Here is a 22,319-nt window from a genome sequence, read left to right on the forward strand (position 1 = left end):
TAAGAATGGCATTCATACTAGTAATTAAGAATGGTAGTCATACTGGTAATTAAGAATGGTACTCATACTAGTAATTAAGAATGGTACTTATACTAGTAATTAAGAATGGTACTCATACTAGTAATTAAGAATGGTACTCATACTAGAAATTAAGAATGGTACTCATACTAGTAATTAAGAATAGTACTCATACCAGTAATTAAGAATACCGTAATTCATCCAGAGGCTTCAGATCTCCGTCGTTTCTGGCCGAGGCTGCTTTTATTGAGGTTGTCGTCACCTGTGGCACTGACAGCACACTTACTCCATGTCAACACTGACAGTACACTTACTCCGTGTTAACACTGACAGTACACTTACTCCGTGTTAACACTGACAGCACACTTACTCCGTGTTAACACTGACAGTACACTTACTCCATGTTAACACTGACAGCACACTTACTCCATGTTAACACTGACAACACACTTACTCCATGTTAACACTGACAGCACACTTACTCCATGTTAACACTGACAACACACTTACTCCATGTTAACACTGACAGCACACTTACTCCATGTTAACACTGACAACACACTTACTCCATGTTAACACTGACAGCACACTTACTCCATGTTAACACTGACAACACACTTACTCCATGTTAACACTGACAGCACACATACTCCATGTTAACACTGACAACACACTTACTCCATGTTAACACTGACAGCACACATACTCCATGTTAACACTGACAGCACACTTACTCCATGTTAACACTGACAACACACTTACTCCATGTTAACACTGACAGCACACATACTCCATGTTAACACTGACAACACACTTACTCCATGTTAACACTGACAGCACACTTACTCCATGTTAACACTGACAACACACTTACTCCATGTTAACACTGACAGCACACTTACTCCATGTTAACACTGACAGCACACATACTCCATGTTAACACTGACAGCACACTTACTCCATGTTAACACTGACAACACACTTACTCCATGTTAACACTGACAGCACACATACTCCATGTTAACACTGACAGCACACTTACTCCATGTTAACACTGACAACACACTTACTCCATGTTAACACTGACAGCACACATACTCCATGTTAACACTGACAGCACACTTACTCCATGTTAACACTGACAACACACTTACTCCATGTTAACACTGACAGCACACATACTCCATGTTAACACTGACAGCACACTTACTCCATGTTAACACTGACAGCACACTTACTCCATGTTAACACTGACAACACACTTACTCCATGTTAACACTGACAACACACTTACTCCATGTTAACACTGACAACACACTTACTGCATGTTAACACTGACAACACACTTACTCCATGTTAACACTGACAACACACTTACTCCATGTTAACACTGACAGCACACTTACTCCATGTTAACACTGACAACACACTTACTCCATGTTAACACTGACAACACACTTACTCCATGTTAACACTGACAACACACTTACTGCATGTCACACTGACAGCACACTTACTCCATGTTAACACTGACAGCACACATACTCCATGTTAACACTGACAGCACACATACTCCATGTTAACACTGACAGCACACTTACTCCATGTTAACACTGACAGCACACATACTCCATGTTAACACTGACAGCACACATACTCCATGTTAACACTGACAGCACACTTACTCCATGTTAACACTGACAGCACACATACTCCATGTTAACACTGACAGCACACTTACTCCATGTTAACACTGACAACACACTTACTGCATGTCACACTGACAGCACACATACTCCATGTTAACACTGACAGCACACATACTCCATGTTAACACTGACAGCACACTTACTCCATGTTAACACTGACAGCACACTTACTCCATGTTAACACTGACAGCACACATACTCCATGTTAACACTGACAGCACACTTACTCCATGTCAACACTGACAGCACACATACTCCATGTTAACACTGACAACACACTTACTGCATGTCACACTGACAGCACACATACTCCATGTTAACACTGACAACACACTTACTGCATGTCACACTGACAGCACACTTACTCCATGTCAACACTGACAGCACACATACTCCATGTTAACACTGACAGCACACTTACTCCATGTTAACACTGACAGCACACTTACTCCATGTTAACACTGACAGCACACTTACTCCATGTTAACACTGACAGCACACTTACTCCATGTTAACACTGACAGCACACTTACTCCATGTTAACACTGACAGTACACTTACTGCATGTTAACACTGACAGCACACTTACTCCATGTTAACACTGACAGCACACTTACTCCATGTTAACACTGACAGCACACATACTCCATGTTAACACTGACAGCACACTTACTCCATGTCAACACTGACAGCACACATACTCCATGTTAACACTGACAACACACTTACTGCATGTCACACTGACAGCACACATACTCCATGTTAACACTGACAACACACTTACTGCATGTCACACTGACAGCACACTTACTCCATGTCAACACTGACAGCACACATACTCCATGTTAACACTGACAGCACACTTACTCCATGTTAACACTGACAGCACACTTACTCCATGTTAACACTGACAGCACACTTACTCCATGTTAACACTGACAGCACACTTACTCCATGTTAACACTGACAGCACACTTACTCCATGTTAACCACTGACAGCACACTTACTCCATGTCAACACTGACAGCACACTTACTCCATGTTAACACTGACAGCACACTTACTCCATGTTAACACTGACAGCACACTTACTCCATGTTAACACTGACAGCACACTTACTCCATGTTAACACTGACAGCACACTTACTCCATGTTAACACTGACAGCACACTTACTCCATGTTAACACTGACAGCACACTTACTGCATGTCACACTGACAGCACACTTACTCCATGTTAACACTGACAGCACACTTACTCCATGAGTGCTGTCACTCAGCCATTACCCCTTGCAATAAGTCGTTCTTCATTAGTCCTTTAAGCTGAGTGTCTTAAGACCAGTGAGAGGCAACTCAAGACATCTGTATTACCATAGAGAAACACTGAACTAGACCAAGCCAGTGTTATAATTAACTGAACAAGCAAAGAAGATTAGGATGTCGAGAATAGAAATTTTGAGTCCAGCGGAGGTGGAAATACGTGATCAAGCTTTGGGTAAATAATATTTTTTGACGGTGGAGTTTTGAGACTCTCTGACCGCGGGTTCAAACCCCACCCGTGCTATGGTTTGATTATTTTTCTAAAAATTAATTCATATTACGTTGTAATAAGCAACTGTTACTGACCAAAGTTTATTTGTGACTTGAGTTCATAGACCTGTGTGGCCTTGAGAGAGGCAAGAATAGATGTACTCTTGAAGCTCCTGGGCTGTAGGAAGGCTTCACTTGGTGCCTCTGATGGAATATAGTAGAGTACCAGTTCCGACTCCTTCCTCTCGTTAGCCTGGTGGTGGAGGCGCTAGAGAGTTCGACTGTCAATTTAACGACCGCGGTTCGAGCCCCTCGTCCACCCTTCTGTTTTTTTTTCTAAAATGTTGAAGGAAGTGGAAAATCGATCCAAGGATGGATATTCAATTGCCTACTTACGGTCTATATACAGGTAATCCCCAGGAAAGAGAAACACATGGGATATTCTGACTGAAAGAATAAACGAATTGAATATATATATATATATATATATATATATATATATATATATATATATATATATATATATATATATATATATATATATATATATATATATATATATATTTATATATAATGGATATAGCTTAAAATATAGACGAATAACATAACATCGGTGAGCTGATGTTTCCCTTACCTTACACTGTCTGGCCACCCGTGGGTGCTCAGTATGGCACCCTGGTGTCAAAACCTTTTCTCATTCTCGACCTGTGATGCTCCTGAAAGCACGCATTCTCTATTTAAACCTGAAAATCTGAACTGCGAGCTTCTGACGAAGGTCCTCTGTAAGAACCGAAAGGCCTCAAGCTTTATTTACTCTCTCTACGATTTACCTGCATACCATTCATTTCCAATCAATAAATTAACACATATACACATATATAAACATTACTTGAATTTATATGGTAAAGAATTCCATCTTTAACACGGAGTTAAAGAGCTGTACTGACAGAGCCAGCGGGTCGGTCAATCATGTATCGAGACAGAGTCTAAAAGCAAGAGTGGAGACGGCAGCTAGGAGGGCAGTGGCGGCCAGTGGCAGGGAGTGGAAGACAGCGGTGGTGGACTGGTTGATGTATTCCATATGGTGGGTGTTACACAGGTCGGTGTTACAGGTGCGGTAGCAAGCTATCAGACGCTCCACCCGGTTGTGGGTGAGATTTTCGAAGTGTACACCACAGAAATGAGACATGTTGGTCTCCGTACACGCCCGGAACAACACTTGCGCCTGGCCTGCCGTCATGTACCAGGTGAGAGACGAATAATTATAATAATAACAACACCAATAACAATAATAATAATAATAACAATAATAATAATAATAATAATAATAATAATAATAATAATTTTATTATTTTTAATTATTATTATTATTATTATTATTATTATTATTATTATTATTATTATTATTATTATTATTATTATTATTATTATTATTATTATTATTATTATTATTAACAATAATAATCATAATAATAAAAAACAGTAATAATAATAATAATATAATTATTCCTTTCCTATCGTTTATTTGTTGGAAAAAAAATTGTGTGTGTGTGTGTGTGTGTGTGTGTGTGTGTGTGTGTGTGTGTGTGTGTGTGTGTGAGTGTGTGTGTGTGTGTGTGTGTGTGTGTGTGTGTGTGTGTGTGTGTGTGTGTGTGTGTGTGCGTGCGTGTGTGTGTGTGTGTGTGTGTGTGTGTGTGTGTGTGTGTGTGTGTGTGTGTGTGTGTGTGTGTGTGTGTGTGTGTGTGTGTGTGTGTGTGCGTGTGTGTGTGTGTGTGTGTGTGTGTGTGTGTGTGTGCGTGTGTGCATGTGTGTGTGTGTGCACGTGTGTGTATGTGTGTGTGTGCAACTTCTGAGAGTACACAGATAAAGATATATTAACGGAACGTTAGCAAGTTAGTGAACTAAAATAAGTTAAAAACTTGTGTAAACTAGGAAGGAAAACCTCAGTTAGATTTACACTAAAGCAAGAACTGTTGGGTGGTAACACCGAGAAATATCTTACTTGATGTTACTGGTGTGGGAGTGAGGGAGATAACTTACTTGATGTTAATGGTGTGGGAGTGAGGGAGATATCTTACTTGATGTTACTGGTGTGGGAGTGAGGGAGATATCTTACTTGATGTTACTGGTGTGGGAGTGAGGGAGATACCTTACTTGATGTTACTGGTGTGGGAGTGAGGGAGATACCTTACTTGATGTTACTGGTGTGGGAGTGAGGGAGATACCTTACTTGATGTTACTGGTGTGGGAGTGAGGGAGATACCTTACTTGATGTTACTGGTGTGGGAGTGAGGGAGATACCTTACTTGATGTTACTGGTGTGGGAGTGAGGGAGATATCTTACTTGATGTTACTGGTGTGGGAGTGAGGGAGATACCTTACTTGATGTTACTGGTGTGGGAGTGAGGGAGATATCTTACTTGATGTTACTGGTGTGGGAGTGAGGGAGATACCTTACTTGATGTTACTGGTGTGGGAGTGAGGGAGATACCTTACTTGATGTTACTGGTGTGGGAGTGAGGGAGATATCTTACTTGATGTTACTGGTGTGGGAGTGAGGGAGATGATGGAGTGAGGGAGATACCTTACTTGATGTTACTGGTGTGGGAGTGAGGGAGATAACTTACTTGATGTTACTGATGTGGGAGTGAGGGAGATACCTTACTTGATGTTACTGGTGTGGGAGTGAGGGAGATATCTTACTTGATGTTACTGGTGTGGGAGTGAGGGAGATACCTTACTTGATGTTACTGGTGTGGGAGTGAGGGAGATATCTTACTTGATGTTACTGATGTGGGAGTGAGGGAGATACCTTACTTGATGTTACTGGTGTGGGAGTGAGGGAGATACCTTACTTGATGTTACTGGTGTGGGAGTGAGGGAGAGAGATACCTTACTTGATGTTACTGGTGTGGGAGTGAGGGAGATACCTTACTTGATGTTACTGGTGTGGGAGTGAGGGAGATACCTTACTTGATGTTACTGGTGTGGGAGTGAGGGAGATATCTTACTTGATGTTACTGACCTTACTTGATGTTACTGGTGTGGGAGTGAGGGAGATATCTTACTTGATGTTACTGTTGTGGGAGTGAGGGAGATACCTTACTTGATGTTACTGGTGTGGGAGTGAGGGAGATATCTTACTTGATGTTACTGGTGTGGGAGTGAGGGAGATACCTTACTTGATGTTACTGGTGTGGGAGTGAGGGAGATACCTTACTTGATGTTACTGGTGTGGGAGTGAGGGAGATACCTTACTTGATGTTACTGGTGTGGGAGTGAGGGAGATACCTTACTTGATGTTACTGGTGTGGGAGTGAGGGAGATACCTTACTTGATGTTACTGGTGTGGGAGTGAGGGAGATACCTTACTTGATGTTACTGGTGTGAGGGAGATACCTTACTTGATGTTACTGGTGTGGGAGTGAGGGAGATATCTTACTTGATGTTACTGGTGTGGGAGTGAGGGAGATACCTTACTTGATGTTACTGGTGTGGGAGTGAGGGAGATATCTTACTTGATGTTACTGGTGTGGGAGTGAGGGAGATACCTTACTTGATGTTACTGGTGTGGGAGTGAGGGAGATACCTTACTTGATGTTACTGGTGTGGGAGTGAGGGAGAGAGATACCTTACTTGATGTTACTGGTGTGGGAGTGAGGGAGATACCTTACTTGATGTTACTGGTGTGGGAGTGAGGGAGATATCTTACTTGATGTTACTGGTGTGGGAGTGAGGGAGATACCTTACTTGATGTTACTGGTGTGGGAGTGAGGGAGATACCTTACTTGATGTTACTGGTGTGGGAGTGAGGGAGATACCTTACTTGATGTTACTGGTGTGGGAGTGAGGGAGATACCTTACTTGATGTTACTGGTGTGGGAGTGAGGGAGATATCTTACTTGATGTTACTGGTGTGGGAGTGAGGGAGATACCTTACTTGATGTTACTGGTGTGGGAGTGAGGGAGATATCTTACTTGATGTTACTGGTGTGGGAGTGAGGGAGATACCTTACTTGATGTTACTGGTGTGGGAGTGAGGGAGATATCTTACTTGATGTTACTGGTGTGGGAGTGAGGGAGATACCTTACTTGATGTTACTGGTGTGGGAGTGAGGGAGATATCTTACTTGATGTTACTGGTGTGGGAGTGAGGGAGATACCTTACTTGATGTTACTGGTGTGGGAGTGAGGGAGATATCTTACTTGATGTTACTGGTGTGGGAGTGAGGGAGATACCTTACTTGATGTTACTGGTGTGGGAGTGAGGGAGATATCTTACTTGATGTTACTGGTGTGGGAGTGAGGGAGATACCTTACTTGATGTTACTGGTGTGGGAGTGAGGGAGATATCTTACTTGATGTTACTGATGTGGGAGTGAGGGAGATACCTTACTTGATGTTACTGGTGTGGGAGTGAGGGAGATACCTTACTTGATGTTACTGGTGTGGGAGTGAGGGAGAGGGAGATACCTTACTTGATGTTACTGGTGTGGGAGTGAGGGAGATACCTTACTTGATGTTACTGGTGTGGGAGTGAGGGAGATACCTTACTTGATGTTACTGGTGTGGGAGTGAGGGAGATACCTTACTTGATGTTACTGGTGTGGGAGTGAGGGAGATACCTTACTTGATGTTACTGGTGTGGGAGTGAGGGAGATAACTTACTTGATGTTACTGGTGTGGGAGTGAGGGAGATACCTTACTTGATGTTACTGGTGTGGGAGTGAGGGAGATACCTTACTTGATGTTACTGGTGTGGGAGTGAGGGAGATACCTTACTTGATGGGAGATACCTTACTTGATGTTACTGGTGTGGGAGTGAGGGAGATACCTTACTTGATGTTACTGGTGTGGGAGTGAGGGAGATACCTTACTTGATGTTACTGGTGTGGGAGTGAGGGAGATACCTTACTTGATGTTACTGGTGTGGGAGTGAGGGAGATATCTTACTTGATGTTACTGATGTGGGAGTGAGGGAGATACCTTACTTGATGTTACTGGTGTGGGAGTGAGGGAGATACCTTACTTGATGTTACTGGTGTGGGAGTGAGGGAGATACCTTACTTGATGTTACTGGTGTGGGAGTGAGGGAGATACCTTACTTGATGTTACTGGTGTGGGAGTGAGGGAGATACCTTACTTGATGTTACTGGTGTGGGAGTGAGGGAGATACCTTACTTGATGTTACTGGTGTGGGAGTGAGGGAGATATACCTTACTTGATGTTACTGGTGTGGGAGTGAGGGAGATACCTTACTTGATGTTACTGGTGTGGGAGTGAGGGAGATACCTTACTTGATGTTACTGGTGTGGGAGTGAGGGAGAGAGATACCTTACTTGATGTTACTGGTGTGGGAGTGAGGGAGATACCTTACTTGATGTTACTGGTGTGGGAGTGAGGGAGATACCTTACTTGATGTTACTGGTGTGGGAGTGAGGGAGATACCTTACTTGATGTTACTGGTGTGGGAGTGAGGGAGATATCTTACTTGATGTTACTGGCGTGGGAGTGAGGGAGATACCTTACTTGATGTTACTGGTGTGGGAGTGAGGGAGATACCTTACTTGATGTTACTGGTGTGGGAGTGAGGGAGATATCTTACTTGATGTTACTGGTGTGGGAGTGAGGGAGATAGATACCTTACTTGATGTTACTGTTGTGGGAGTGAGGGAGAGAGATACCTTACTTGATGTTACTGTTGTGGGAGTGAGGGAGAGAGATACCTTACTTGATATTACTGGTGTGGGATTGAGGGAGATACCTTACTTGATGCTACTGTTGTGGGAGTGAGGGAGAGATATACCTTACTTGATGTTACTGGTGTGGGAGTGTGGGAGAGAGATACCTTACTTGATGTTACTGTTGTGGGAGTGAGGGAGAGAGCTACCTTACTTGATGTTACTGTTGTGGGAGTGAGGGAGAGAGATACCTTACTTGATGTTACTGTTGTGGGAGTGAGGGAGAGAGATACCTTACTTGATGTTACTGTTGTGGGAGTGAGGGAGAGAGATACCTTACTTGATGTTACTGTTGTGGGAGTGAGGGAGAGAGATACCTTACTTGATGTTACTGTTGTGGGAGTGAGGGAGAGAGATACCTTACTTGATGTTACTGTTGTGGGAGTGAGGGAGAGAGATACCTTACTTGATGTTACTGTTGTGGGAGTGAGGGAGAGAGATAGCTTACTTGATGCTACTGGTGTAGGAGTAACGGAGAGAGAGAGATACCTTTCTCGTAGTAACTGGAGCGGGAGTAAGGGAGTAAGGGAAGGGTTTTGTTAAAGTAATTAAGATAGTTACCCTTCTTGAGATAGCCAGTGTAGGAGACGCAGTAGTTCTCAGTGTCAGCACACTCCTGTTCACTGCCAACACCGTCCAGACACCTGGCATCTCTCAGACTGGTGCAGTTGATGCAGCGAAGACTGTTACCTGTGCCAGACAAGACAGACACTGTAAATGACACTCAAGAGCACACACACACAAACACACACACCCACATACATAAACACACACACATACACAAACACACACACGCAAACACACACACACTTACACAATCACACACACTCACACAATCACACACACACACACACACACACACACACATACACTTAGAAACACGGGGACAGGAGCTATGACTCGACCCCTGGAGCCACAAGCAGGTGAGTGAGTACACACACACACACTCAAGCTTGTAACTCTGATACATCATTATCTTAATTTTCCGAATAGTGACATTTTATTTTCGTTTGACTTTAATGAGGGTGACTTGATGCTATTGAAGGGTTCTTGATCCGAGAAAGTGAAGCTCTCTTACCCTTCCCTGGGTCCAACCTAAAGATGTACCATACCCCAGACGCTATAAGGTTTTCCCTACGGGCTTAGCGCATTATCAGGAAGACAGAGAGAGAGAGAGAGATACGAAAATCTGCAAAAGACCCGGACCGGAAGTACCGGCGAATCAACGTGAATGAATCAATCAATTGAAAAATTAAATAAATCATCTTTTAACGAGAATTTATTAACCTTTCTAAATGTCCAAATATCGTTTTATAAAAAATAAACGACGAATAGATGAAATATTTCACCGGAACGTTTAACGAGATTGAATTAGTGAAATAAACGTTGAAAGTAATCATTTAATGGAATATATACATACATACATACATACATATATATATATATATATATATATATATATATATATATATATATATATATATATATATATATATATATATATATATATATATATATATATATATATATATATATATATATATATATATATATATATATATGAAGCGAGCATTAGACAGATTACCAGAAGTATGTCCAGGAGCTGTTTAACCTCTTACTAAGTTATTCTCCTTAAACCTGTTGATACTAGTACCATACCTACTGCTGCTGTTACTACTACTACTACTACTGCTAATACTATTACAACTACTACTACTACTGCCACTACTATGATTAGTAGTAGTGTTACCACTTCTTCTACTCCTGCTAGTATTGAAACTATCATTATTACTACTAGTACAACAGCTAGTAGTAGTAGTAGTAGTGATAATAATAATAATAATAATAATAATAATAATAATAATAATAATAATAATAATAATAATAATAATAATAATAATAATAATAATAATAACAGCAACAACAATAACAATAATAATAACAATAATTCTTATCAACTGGTAACTTTAATACCTGTCAATACAAAATGGGACCCACCTGGTGATACGAGGAAGAGGATCAGGATGCAGAAAGGACCCAGCAGCGTCGCCTGCAGGATGCCCTGAGTCAGCCCACACATCCTGCAGAATTATTATTTTAATAATTATTATTACCATCATCATCATCATCATCATCCTGAAATGGGTGTAGAATGTGACAGGCTCGACCCTCCGTTCTGTGGTGAAGGGGTATAGGATCTTGTTCCGATGAACTGGATATTCCCGTTCAATGTGAAGAAAATAATGATTCTGCTACTACTACTACTACTACTACTACTACTACTACTACTACTACTACTACTACTACTACTACTACTACTACTACTACTACTACTACTACTACTACCAATAATAATAATAATAATAATAATAATAATAATAATAATAATAATAATAATAATAATAATAATAATAATAATAATAATAATAACAATAACAATAATAATACTGTGACATGCAAAGAGTGTGGTACAATTTAATCGGCGTATGTCACACTCCCATATAGGATGATAAGGGTTTAACGATCAGTACCTTGGTTCATTGACCAATCACAGGCAAGTCCGCCAAAGCTGAAGCAATGTGGTTCACCTACGGTAAGCACTGGCAGACTTGCCTACCTGCTGGTTGAGTACGGTGCACTAACTCTGGCTTCTGCTTTGCCATCTGTCACCGTGGTGTACACTTATTATCCCATCTGTACACATTATACATAGTGTACATATCTGTACATAGCGGGTGAAGCCAAAATATACATTATAGTCTACTGCTGAGTTTGTTAGCTCCAATTTCTATTACGACCAGGTCTCACAGGTCACTTAATACCTGTGTTCGTAAAAAATAATAATATAATAACAAAAATAAGAATAAATATAAAAATAACAAAAGTAATAATAATAATAATAATAATAATAATAATAATAATAATAATAATAATAATAATAATAATAATAATAATAATAATAATAATAATGATAAACATATATTTGTTTGCTAACACTGTAAGACAGAGACATCCAGGTCACAAGGATACCTCTAGAGCTTTCTCAACATTAAGTGGTAGAAAGAAGGTCATTAAGCTCTACGTAGAGCTCTACACAAAGCTCTAGGCAGAGCTCAAGGCAGAGCTCTAGGCAGAGCTCTAGGTGCTCTGTATAATATCGCTCTTAATGAGACGTTGCAAAAATATTTATTGAAATGATCTTCACAGCATTGACTAAACATACTGACACTGGTGGTGCACTGGTGGTGCACTGGTGGTGCACTGGTGGTGCACTGGTGGTACACTGGTGGTGCACTGGTGGTGCAATAGTAATGCACTGGTGGTACACTGGTGGTACACAGGCAGAACACTGGTGGTACACTCGTAGTACACTGGTGGTACACTGGTTGTGGCATGCAAAGAGTACGTAACCTTTATTCGGCGCATGTACACACCCTCATTTACAGGCTATCTCCCCCAACCAGCGAACCAGGTTGCTGAGAGTTGATGATGGGGCCCCGTCGTTCGACTAGTGACCAGGTTCCAGCCAATAAGATGGTTTTGGCAATCGCAGAGGTTATGTGGGTACCACTCTCCTGTCTGCCCTTGTCATTCTCATTCTAGAGCTGGTTGAAGCACGGTCTGCTTTCTTGTGGCTTCTATTCTGCCTTGCTTACCGTGGAATGCACTATACTTATCACTGTACATAGTGTACATATTGCTGGTGAAGGATAATATAAGTCAAAAGTTTTCTGCTGTGTTTATTTTGCTCCCTCTACACCCAGGATAACAGGCCATTTGGAATCTTGGGTTGTAATACTGGTGGTACACTGGTGGTACACTGGTGGTGCACTGGTGGTACACTGGTGGTACAATGGTGGTACACTGGTGGTACAATGGTGGTACACTGGTGGTACACTGGTAGTACACTGGTAGTACACTGGTGGTACACTCGTTGTACACTGGTGGTATACTAGTGGTACACTAGTGGTACACTGGTAGGAAACTGGTATTACACAGGTGGTACACTGGTGGTACACTGGTAGTACACTGGTGGTACACTGGTGGTGCACTGGTGGTGCAATAGTAATGCGCTGGTGGTACACTGTTGGTACACAGGTAGTACACTGGTGGTACACTCCTTGTACACTGGTGGTACACTAGTGGTACACTGGTGGTACACTGGTGGTACACTGGTAGGACACTGGTGGTACACAGGTGGTACACTGGTGGTCCACTGGTAGTACACTGGTGGTACACTGGTAGTACACTGGTGGTACACAGGTGGTACACTTGTGGTACACTGGTAGTACACTGGTAGTACACTGGTGGTACACTGGTGGTACACTGGTAGAACACTGGTAGTACACTGGTAGTACAGTGGTGGTACACTGGTAGTACACTGGTAGTACACTGGTAGTACACTGGTGGTACACTGGTGGTACACTGGTAGTACACTGGTAGTACACTGGTGGTACACTGGCAGTAAACTGGTGGAACACTGGTGGTACACTGGTGGTACACTGGTGGTACACTGGTGGTACACTGGTAGTACACTGGTAGTACACTGGTGGTACACTGGTAGTACACTGGTAGTACACTGGTAGTAAACTGGTGGTACACTCGTAGTACACTGGTAGTACACTGGTAGTACACTGGTGGTACACTGTTGGTACACTGGTGGTACACTGGTGGTACACTGGAGGTACACTGGTGGTACACAGGTCGTACACTGGAGGTACACTGGTGGTACACTGGTGGTACACTGGTAGCACACTGGTGGTACACTGGTGGTACACTGGTGGTACACTGGAGGTACACTGGTGGTACTCTGGAGGTACACTGGTTGTACACTGGTGGTACACTGGTGGTACACTGGAGGTACACTGGTGGTACTCTTGTGGTACGCTGGTGGTACGCTGGTGGTACGCCGGTGGTACACCGGTGGTACACTGGTGGTACACTGGTGGTACACTGGTGGTACACTGGTGGTACACTGGTAGAACACAGGTGGTACACTGGTGGTACAATGGCGGTACACTGGTGGTACACTGGTGGTACACTGGTGGTACAGTGGTAGAACACTGGTGGTAAACTGGTTATACACTGGTGGTACACTGGTGGTACACTGGTGGTACACTGGTAGTACACTGGTAGTACACTGGTGGTACACTGGTAGTACACTGGTAGTACACTGGTAGTAAACTGGTGGTACACTCGTAGTACACTGGTAGTACACTGGTAGTACACTGGTGGTACACTGTTGGTACACTGGTGGTACACTGGTGGTACACTGGAGGTACACTGGTGGTACACAGGTCGTACACTGGAGGTACACTGGTGGTACACTGGTGGTACACTGGTAGCACACTGGTGGTACACTGGTGGTACACTGGTGGTACACTGGAGGTACACTGGTGGTACTCTGGAGGTACACTGGTTGTACACTGGTGGTACACTGGTGGTACACTGGTGGTACACTGGTGGTACTCTTGTGGTACGCTGGTGGTACGCTGGTGGTACGCCGGTGGTACACCGGTGGTACACTGGTGGTACACTGGTGGTACACTGGTGGTACACTGGTGGTACACTGGTAGAACACTGGTGGTACACTGGTGGTACAATGGCGGTACACTGGTGGTACACTGGTGGTACACTGGTGGTACAGTGGTAGAACACTGGTGGTACACTGGTTATACACTGGTGGTACACTGGTGGTACACTGGTGGTACACTGGTGGTACACTGGTAGTACACTGGTGGTACACTGGTGGTACACTGGTGGTACACTGGTGGTACACTGGTAGAACACTGGTGGTACACTGGTGGTACAATGGTGGTACACTGGTGGTACACTGGTGGTACACTGGTAGTACACTGGTGGTACACTGGTGGTACACTGGTGGTACACTGGTAGAACACTGGTAGAACACTGGTGGTACACTGGTGGTACACTGGTGGTACACTGGTGGTACACTGGTGGTACACTGGTGGTACACTGGTGGTACACTGGTGGTACACTGGTGGTACACTTGTGGTACACTGGTGGTACACTGGTAGTACACTGGTGGTACACTGGTAGTACACTGGTAGTACACTGGTGGTACACTGGTAGTACACTGGTGGTACACTGGTGGTACACTGGTGGTACACTGGTGGTACACTGGTGGTACACTGGTGGTACACTGGTGGTACACTGGTGGTACACTGGTAGTACACTGGTGGTACACTGGTGGTACACTGGTGGTACACTGGTGGTACACTGGTGGTACACTGGTGGTACACTGGTAGTACACTGGTGGTACACTGGTAGTACACTGGTAGTACACTGGTGGTACACTGGTAGTACACTGGTGGTACACTGGTGGTACACTGGTGGTACACTGGTAGTACACTGGTGGTACACTGGTGGTACACTGGTAGTACACTGGTAGTACACTGGTGGTACACTGGTAGTACACTGGTAGTACACTGGTGGTACACTGGTGGTACACTGGTAGTACACTGGCGGTACACTGGTGGTACACTGGTAGTACACTGGTAGTACACTGGTGGTACACTGGTGGTACACTGGTGGTACACTGGTAGTACACTGGTGGTACACTTGTGGTACACTGGTGGTACACTGGTAGTACACTGGTGGTACACTGGTAGTACACTGGTGGTACCCTGGTAGTACACTGGTGGTACACTGGTGGTACACTGGTGGTACACTGGTGGTACACTGGTGGTACACTGGTGGTACACTTGTGGTACACTGGTGGTACACTGGTAGTACACTGGTGGTACACTGGTGGTACACTTGTGGTACACTTGTGGTACACTGGTGGTACACTGGTAGTACACTGGTGGTACACTGGTAGTACACTGGTGGTACACTGGTGGTACACTGGTGGTACACTGGTGGTACACTGGTGGTACACTGGTGGTACACTGGTGGTACACTGGTGGTACACTGGTGGTACACTGGTGGTACACTGGTGGTACACTGGTGGTACACTGGTGGTACACTGGTAGTACACTGGTGGTACACTGGTGGTACACTGGTGGTACACTGGTAGTACACTGGTGGTACACTGGTAGTACACTGGTGGTACACTGGTGGTACACTGGTGGTACACTGGTGGTACACTGGTGGTACACTGGTGGTACACTGGTGGTACACTGGTGGTACACTGGTAGTACACTGGTAGTACACTGGTAGTACACTGGTGGTACACTGGTAGTACACTGGTGGTACACTGGTAGTACACTGGTAGTACACTGGTAGTACACTGGTGGTACACTGGTAGTACACTGGTAGTACACTGGTAGTACACTGGTAGTACACTGGTGGTACACTGGTAGTACACTGGTAGTACACTGGTGGTACACTGGTAGTACACTGGTAGTACACTGGTAGTACACTGGTAGTACACTGGTGGTACACTGGTGGTACACTGGTAGTACACTGGTAGTACACTGGTGGTACACTGGTAGTACACTGGTAGTACACTGGTGGTACACTGGTAGTACACTGGTAGTACACTGGTGGTACACTGGTAGTACACTGGTAGTACACTGGTAGTACACTGGTAGTACACTGGTAGTACACTGGTGGTACACTGGTAGTACACTGGTAGTACACTGGTAGTACACTGGTAGTACACTGGTGGTACACTGGTAGTACACTGGTAGTACACTGGTAGTACACTGGTGGTACACTGGTAGTACACTGGTAGTACACTGGTAGTACACTGGTGGTACACTGGTAGTACACTGGTAGTACACTGGTAGTACACTGGTAGTACACTGGTAGTACACTGGTGGTACACTGGTAGTACACTGGTAGTACACTGGTGGTACACTGGTAGTACACTGGTAGTACACTGGTGGTACACTGGTAGTACACTGGTGGTACACTGGTAGTACACTGGTAGTACACTGGTAGTACACTGGTAGTACACTGGTGGTACACTGGTAGTACACTGGTAGTACACTGGTAGTAAACTGGTGGTACACTCGTAGTACACTGGTAGTACACTGGTAGTACACTGGTGGTACACTGTTGGTACACTGGTGGTACACTGGTGGTACACTGGAGGTACACTGGTGGTACACAGGTCGTACACTGGAGGTACACTGGTGGTACACTGGTGGTACACTGGTAGCACACTGGTGGTACACTGGTGGTACACTGGTGGTACACTGGAGGTACACTGGTGGTACTCTGGAGGTACACTGGTTGTACACTGGTGGTACACTGGTGGTACACTGGTGGTACACTGGTGGTACTCTTGTGGTACGCTGGTGGTACGCTGGTGGTACGCCGGTGGTACACCGGTGGTACACTGGTGGTACACTGGTGGTACACTGGTGGTACACTGGTGGTACACTGGTAGAACACTGGTGGTACACTGGTGGTACAATGGCGGTACACTGGTGGTACACTGGTGGTACACTGGTGGTACAGTGGTAGAACACTGGTGGTACACTGGTTATACACTGGTGGTACACTGGTGGTACACTGGTGGTACACTGGTGGTACACTGGTAGTACACTGGTGGTACACTGGTGGTACACTGGTGGTACACTGGTGGTACACTGGTAGAACACTGGTGGTACACTGGTGGTACAATGGTGGTACACTGGTGGTACACTGGTGGTACACTGGTAGTACACTGGTGGTACACTGGTGGTACACTGGTGGTACACTGGTAGAACACTGGTAGAACACTGGTGGTACACTGGTGGTACACTGGTGGTACACTGGTGGTACACTGGTGGTACACTGGTGGTACACTGGTGGTACACTGGTGGTACACTGGTGGTACACTTGTGGTACACTGGTGGTACACTGGTAGTACACTGGTGGTACACTGGTAGTACACTGGTAGTACACTGGTGGTACACTGGTAGTACACTGGTGGTACACTGGTGGTACACTGGTGGTACACTGGTGGTACACTGGTGGTACACTGGTGGTACACTGGTGGTACACTGGTGGTACACTGGTAGTACACTGGTGGTACACTGGTGGTACACTGGTGGTACACTGGTGGTACACTGGTGGTACACTGGTGGTACACTGGTAGTACACTGGTGGTACACTGGTAGTACACTGGTAGTACACTGGTGGTACACTGGTAGTACACTGGTGGTACACTGGTGGTACACTGGTGGTACACTGGTAGTACACTGGTGGTACACTGGTGGTACACTGGTAGTACACTGGTAGTACACTGGTGGTACACTGGTAGTACACTGGTAGTACACTGGTGGTACACTGGTGGTACACTGGTAGTACACTGGCGGTACACTGGTGGTACACTGGTAGTACACTGGTAGTACACTGGTGGTACACTGGTGGTACACTGGTGGTACACTGGTAGTACACTGGTGGTACACTTGTGGTACACTGGTGGTACACTGGTAGTACACTGGTGGTACACTGGTAGTACACTGGTGGTACCCTGGTAGTACACTGGTGGTACACTGGTGGTACACTGGTGGTACACTGGTGGTACACTGGTGGTACACTGGTGGTACACTTGTGGTACACTGGTGGTACACTGGTAGTACACTGGTGGTACACTGGTGGTACACTTGTGGTACACTTGTGGTACACTGGTGGTACACTGGTAGTACACTGGTGGTACACTGGTAGTACACTGGTGGTACACTGGTGGTACACTGGTGGTACACTGGTGGTACACTGGTGGTACACTGGTGGTACACTGGTGGTACACTGGTGGTACACTGGTGGTACACTGGTGGTACACTGGTGGTACACTGGTGGTACACTGGTAGTACACTGGTGGTACACTGGTGGTACACTGGTGGTACACTGGTAGTACACTGGTGGTACACTGGTAGTACACTGGTGGTACACTGGTGGTACACTGGTGGTACACTGGTGGTACACTGGTGGTACACTGGTGGTACACTGGTGGTACACTGGTAGTACACTGGTAGTACACTGGTAGTACACTGGTGGTACACTGGTAGTACACTGGTGGTACACTGGTAGTACACTGGTAGTACACTGGTAGTACACTGGTGGTACACTGGTAGTACACTGGTAGTACACTGGTAGTACACTGGTAGTACACTGGTGGTACACTGGTAGTACACTGGTAGTACACTGGTGGTACACTGGTAGTACACTGGTAGTACACTGGTAGTACACTGGTAGTACACTGGTGGTACACTGGTGGTACACTGGTAGTACACTGGTAGTACACTGGTGGTACACTGGTAGTACACTGGTAGTACACTGGTGGTACACTGGTAGTACACTGGTAGTACACTGGTGGTACACTGGTAGTACACTGGTAGTACACTGGTAGTACACTGGTAGTACACTGGTAGTACACTGGTGGTACACTGGTAGTACACTGGTAGTACACTGGTAGTACACTGGTAGTACACTGGTGGTACACTGGTAGTACACTGGTAGTACACTGGTAGTACACTGGTAGTACACTGGTGGTACACTGGTGGTACACTGGTGGTACACTGGTAGTACACTGGTAGTACACTGGTAGTACACTGGTGGTACACTGGTAGTACACTGGTAGTACACTGGTAGTACACTGGTAGTACACTGGTAGTACACTGGTGGTACACTGGTAGTACACTGGTAGTACACTGGTAGTACACTGGTAGTACACTGGTGGTACACTGGTAGTACACTGGTAGTACACTGGTAGTACACTGGTGGTACACTGGTAGTACACTGGTAGTACACTGGTAGTACACTGGTGGTACACTGGTAGTACACTGGTAGTACACTGGTAGTACACTGGTAGTACACTGGTAGTACACTGGTGGTACACTGGTAGTACACTGGTAGTACACTGGTGGTACACTGGTAGTACACTGGTAGTACACTGGTGGTACACTGGTAGTACACTGGTGGTACACTGGTAGTACACTGGTAGTACACTGGTAGTACACTGGTAGTACACTGGTGGTACACTGGTAGTACACTGGTAGTACACTGGTAGTACACTGGTGGTACACTGGTAGTACACTGGTAGTACACTGGTAGTACACTGGTAGTACACTGGTGGTACACTGGTAGTACACTGGTAGTACACTGGTGGTACACTGGTAGTACACTGGTGGTACACTGGTAGTACACTGGTAGTACACTGGTAGTACACTGGTAGTACACTGGTAGTACACTGGTAGTACACTGGTGGTACACTGGTAGTACACTGGTAGTACACTGGTAGTACACTGGTGGTACACTGGTAGTACACTGGTAGTACACTGGTAGTACACTGGTGGTACACTGGTAGTACACTGGTAGTACACTGGTAGTACACTGGTAGTACACTGGTAGTACACTGGTAGTACACTGGTAGTACACTGGTAGAACACTGGTGGTACACTGGTGGTACACTGGTGGTACACTGGTGGTACACTGGTGGTACACTGGTAGTACACTGGTAGTACACTGGTGGTAGACTGGTAGTACACTGGTGGTACACTGGTAGTACACTGGTGGTACACTGGTGGTACACTGGTGGTACACTGGTAGTACACTGGTAGTACACTGGTGGTACACTGGTAGTACACTGGTGGTACACTGGTAGTACACTGGTGGTACACTGGTAGTACACTGGTGGTACACTGGTAGTACACTGGTGGTACACTGGTGGTACACTGGTGGTACACTGGTAGTACACTGGTGGTACACTGGTAGTACACTGGTGGTACACTGGTAGTACACTGGTGGTACACTGGTAGTACACTGGTGGTACACTGGTAGTACACTGGTGGTACACTGGTAGTACACTGGTAGTACACTGGTAGTACACTGGTGGTACACTGGTGGTACACTGGTAGTACACTGGTGGTACACTGGTAGTACTCTGGTAGTACACTGGTAGTACACTGGTGGTACACTGGTGGTACACTGGTGGTACACTGGTAGTACACTGGTAGTACACTGGTAGTACACTGGTGGTACACTGGTGGTACACTGGTGGTACACTGGTAGTACACTGGTAGTACACTGGTAGTACACTGGTGGTACACTGGTGGTACACTGGTGGTACACTGGTAGTACACTGGTAGTACACTGGTGGTACACTGGTGGTACACTGGTGGTACACTGGTAGTACACTGGTAGTACACTGGTAGTACACTGGTGGTACACTGGTGGTACACTGGTGGTACACTGGTAGTACACTGGTAGTACACTGGTGGTACACTGGTAGTACACTGGTAGTACACTGGTAGTACACTGGTGGTACACTGGTGGTACACTGGTAGTACACTGGTAGTACACTGGTGGTACACTGGTAGTACACAGGTGGTACACTGGTAGTACACTGGTGGTACACTGGTGGTACACTGGTGGTACACTGGTAGTACACTGGTAGTACACTGGTGGTACACTGGTAGTACACTGGTGGTACACTGGTAGTACACTGGTGGTACACTGGTAGTACACTGGTGGTACACTGGTAGTACACTGGTGGTACACTGGTGGTCCACTGGTGGTACACTACATACACTGGTGGTACACTATATACAATGGTGGTACACTGGTGGTACACTGGTGGTACACTGGTAGTACACTGGTGGTACACTGGTAGTACACTGGTGGTACACTGGTAGTACACTGGTAGTACACAGGTGGTACACTGGTGGTACACTGGTGGTACACTGGTAGTACACTGGTGGTACACTGGTAGTACACTGGTAGTACACTGGTGGTACACTGGTGGTACACTGGTGGTACACTGGTGGTACACTGGTGGTACACTGGTGGTACACTGGTAGTACACTGGTGGTACACTGGTAGTACACTGGTAGTACACTGGTAGTACACTGGTGGTACACTGGTGGTACACTGGTAGTACACTGGTAGTACACTGGTGGTACACTGGTAGTACACAGGTGGTACACTGGTAGTACACTGGTGGTACACTGGTGGTACACTGGTGGTACACTGGTAGTACACTGGTAGTACACTGGTGGTACACTGGTAGTACACTGGTGGTACACTGGTAGTACACTGGTAGTACACTGGTAGTACACTGGTGGTACACTGGTGGTACACTGGTAGTACACTGGTAGTACACTGGTGGTACACTGGTAGTACACAGGTGGTACACTGGTAGTACACTGGTGGTACACTGGTGGTACACTGGTGGTACACTGGTGGTACACTGGTGGTACACTGGTGGTACACTGGTAGTACACTGGTAGTACACTGGTGGTACACTGGTAGTACACTGGTAGTACACTGGTAGTACACTGGTAGTACACTGGTAGTACACTGGTAGTACACTGGTAGTACACTGGTAGTACACTGGTGGTACACTGGTGCACAATCGTCTCTGAGG

The 22,319-nt window shown here is 45.3% G+C and overlaps 1 protein-coding gene across 1 annotated transcript in view; it reads right to left on the bottom strand.

Moving 5' to 3' along the window:
* Positions 1–3,866: 3,866 nt before the first annotated feature.
* The window catches only part of LOC128697745 (uncharacterized), a 62,195-nt gene continuing 43,742 nt past the window's right edge, over positions 3,867–22,319 (bottom strand). Inside the window, exons 3-5 of the mRNA XM_053789634.2 lie at positions 10,997–11,079; positions 9,560–9,688; positions 3,867–4,487 (exon numbers count right to left, since the gene is read on the bottom strand). Of these exons, the coding sequence (XP_053645609.1) occupies positions 4,225–4,487; positions 9,560–9,688; positions 10,997–11,078 (474 nt within the window). The 5' untranslated portion in view covers position 11,079 and the 3' untranslated portion in view covers positions 3,867–4,224. The remainder of the gene's footprint in view (positions 4,488–9,559; positions 9,689–10,996; positions 11,080–22,319) is intronic.

This window comes from Cherax quadricarinatus, chromosome 68, assembly GCF_038502225.1.
Source record: "Cherax quadricarinatus isolate ZL_2023a chromosome 68, ASM3850222v1, whole genome shotgun sequence".
NCBI classification, from domain to species: domain Eukaryota; kingdom Metazoa; phylum Arthropoda; class Malacostraca; order Decapoda; family Parastacidae; genus Cherax; species Cherax quadricarinatus.